The sequence below is a fragment of the Galeopterus variegatus genome, unplaced genomic scaffold, assembly GCF_000696425.1.
Source record: "Galeopterus variegatus unplaced genomic scaffold, G_variegatus-3.0.2 Scaffold3214, whole genome shotgun sequence".
In the NCBI taxonomy this organism is placed as follows: Eukaryota; Metazoa; Chordata; class Mammalia; order Dermoptera; family Cynocephalidae; genus Galeopterus; species Galeopterus variegatus.
In genome coordinates, this window is record NW_007729325.1 from 11450 (window position 1) to 14433 (window position 2984).

General features: G+C 39.1%; 1 protein-coding gene across 2 annotated transcripts in view; it reads right to left on the reverse strand.

The window, feature by feature from the left end:
• The window catches only part of LOC103600073 (GREB1-like protein), an 89161-nt gene that overhangs the window by 10664 nt on the left and 75513 nt on the right, over positions 1-2984 (reverse strand). For both annotated transcript variants that reach the window (XM_008584308.1, XM_008584309.1), the window contains exons 8-10: positions 2601-2717; positions 1889-2008; positions 708-845 (exon numbers count right to left, since the gene is read on the reverse strand). In XM_008584308.1, coding sequence (XP_008582530.1) covers positions 708-845; positions 1889-2008; positions 2601-2717 — 375 coding nt within the window. The remainder of the gene's footprint in view (positions 1-707; positions 846-1888; positions 2009-2600; positions 2718-2984) is intronic.

Genomic DNA, 2984 nt, shown 5'->3' on the forward strand with positions numbered 1-2984 from the left:
AAGGTAAAGCAGATCAAGAGGTCTTTTGATGTGGGTATAAAATGTACTAAGTCCTGGAAAGTAGGGATGCCTAAATTTCTATACCTCCACCTGTAGACAGGTTGGAAGGGCTCAGGCTTTTTAAAGATACTGATGATTCACAGATGCTTCTGCACAACTCAGACCTGCCTCTTGGCTCTCCTGAGTGGGGACTGTTAGCTGGCTTAGCTTATTGCTTTTCTCTGTGTTCTGGCTCACTCTCACTGGAATGTACCCTCCCCCACCATCACCTTGTCCACTCTTACCAACCTTCCAGGACCGAGATTAAACATCACCTCTGAGAAATCTTCTCAGACCCCTCCAGGCAGAGGTAAGCCCTCTCTCCTCTGAATTCTTATAGCTCTTGGTTGTGAAACTCTACCAGCTCATACATCACAGTGTGTTGAAATGGTTATCGCGGTATGTTGTAATGGTTATTTACTAACCACAGTGGTTAGTGGGGGGGGTCAGACTCCCCCACTAAACAGTGCTCCTTGAGAGTAAAAAGACTGCCTTATTCTCAGCTTCTAATCACATGCTTAATATAGCATGAAGGAGCTGACCAAGAAAAGCTGAATCAACAGATGGATAAATGAATATACTCATGAACACATGAATAAACACAACAGAATGGAGAAACACTCCTAGATTCCAGAAGACACAGGCAACTTGGAATTCCTTTGCCTTACCTATCAGAATTACTGGTCTAACTCCTGAATTACTCAGCAGGTTTTCAGGAACAATTACAGTTTCCCCTGCAGGAATGGGCCGAGGTTGTAAAATTCCAGTTAAGGGGGTCTGTGGAACTGGGGCAGATAAAAGAGGCTCTAGGAGAAAAAAAGTTGTTTGACAGGAAGAATTAGATGTGAAAGCTAAATGAAATACAATGGAAAGCAACACAGTTTTAATACTTTCAATATACAAGTTTTAGAAGCCTAATGGTTTTTTTTCCATTACAGTAATTTGTGTTTATTATATAAAATTAGAAGTGAAAAAAACAGAGGAAGAAAAAAAATCAACCTTAATCATATCACCTGGAGATAACTACTATTTAATATTTTGATAGTTTTCCTTCCAGTCATTTTTATCACACACAACATTTTTTATTCTTTTGTATTTTATCTCCCCTCCCCTCCTGGATTATCAATGGCATATCTGCTCATTATAGAAAATTTGAAAAGTATAGAAAAGTGTGAAGAAGGATAAACTCATTGTTAATTAGTACTACCTAGAGGCGACCACAGTAACATACTGGCATAATTCTTTGTGTATGTAAGATTTCTGTGTGATCTTTAATACTATTTACTTAAACAAACAATTTTTAAAGAACCCCATCTATTTCTAAAATTGGCATATTTAGAATTGTCTATGTTAAGTATAGCAAGGTAGGCACATTTGAACATATAACCGTGGGCCCCAAATAGCCACAGTTTGGGTATAATGAATCTGTTTTTCAGGTTTCTAGCTACAGACTGAACCATCCAGGCCAGAAGTAATAAGCATAGAAACCAGGTAAGAAACCAGATCACAGGAGGGCAAGTCTAACACCACTACTGGCAAAGCAAGTCCATTTGTGCCCTACGATGGTGGGTTGGTAGCATAATGCCCTATATAATGAATGGCTTATCAATACTGTGAGCTAAAACTAAGCCACTTGTTGAATTAAGATCAGTTGCAATGGTACATATGCTTCTAGGGAAGGCAGATGTGATGAGGACAAAATATTAGCTTCTACCAATATCGTTACATAAGATTGGACATAACGGTTGGTTAAGGAAATTTATCTTCAAAGGTGCAGGGAAAGAAAATGAGTAGAATGTATCTCTGCTAATTCAAAAAACCTTAAACCCATCTCCTGTTAAAATCTTACCAGTTCTTGAAAGAGGGCGAACTGTAGGAACAGGTACAACTAAACCAGGTTGGGGGACAGGTGACCCAGGATACCATCCCCGATGTCGTTTCTTTGGTGGCCCAGAAATGAACATGGTAGCTGAAGACAAAAAAGAAAGACAGCCTTGTCCTCAGGAATGTGGAAGAAAGAAAGAATGCCAAAGTAACATAGGACCTTTAACTTGATTATACTCAAAGTCTAGGTCAGTCTTCTAGAGGTAAAGATAGTTAGAAAAAGCCACACTAACAACCACCTAACATCTGCATGCTGTTTTACAATTTACAGTTTTACCAGATTATTTCATTTGATTCTATCAACAACCCTGTGAAAATGTAGGAAAGTATTATTGTTATACTTATATTGTAGATGGATAAAGAAAGGCTCAGATTTGCCCGGGATCACATAAAAGAAGAATTTTGAATCCTGTACTTTGGTCAGCAAAATCCATGGTTTTTCAAGATACTTCCTTATACATTTGTTTCAACATTCTTAACCAGTCAGGCTCATCATGTAGAATCACCAAGACATTTAATCGTTACCATTCACACTAAACATGAACTTTCCAAACCCTATATAACAAGCTGAAGAAAAACTCTAGAATGTTCTGCCAGATAATTCATCAGTCTGAAAGCCGTAGCACTTCTACCATAACTAAGTGCATTATTTCAAAATGCTAAGATGGGTGTTGTACCTTGGTCTCCTGATGTATAGCTAGATCTTGGTGACAAAGAGTAATTCCCTGGACGGGCTGGAGTGGAGCTGGATGCAATGCTCTTCCCTCCATGGCTACTGTTTCCATTAGCAGCATCTGTAGAAGACAAGGACAGGAGCTGCTCAGAACAGGCTGGCAGGACACTGCTTACTGTGACACTGCAGCCATCCAGTAAACCTCATACTCTAGGATTCAAATCAGCCCAGTTGCATAACACCAACTACAACCTCAGAGTAGTACCTTCGCTGAAATTAAATGTCCCCTAAAAATGAGTTCCTGGGACCCTCAGGGATCTTTCAGAATCATTTTCTTTTTTTTTTTTTTCCTTTTTGTCTTTTTTACTGACCGGTAACGGGATCACAA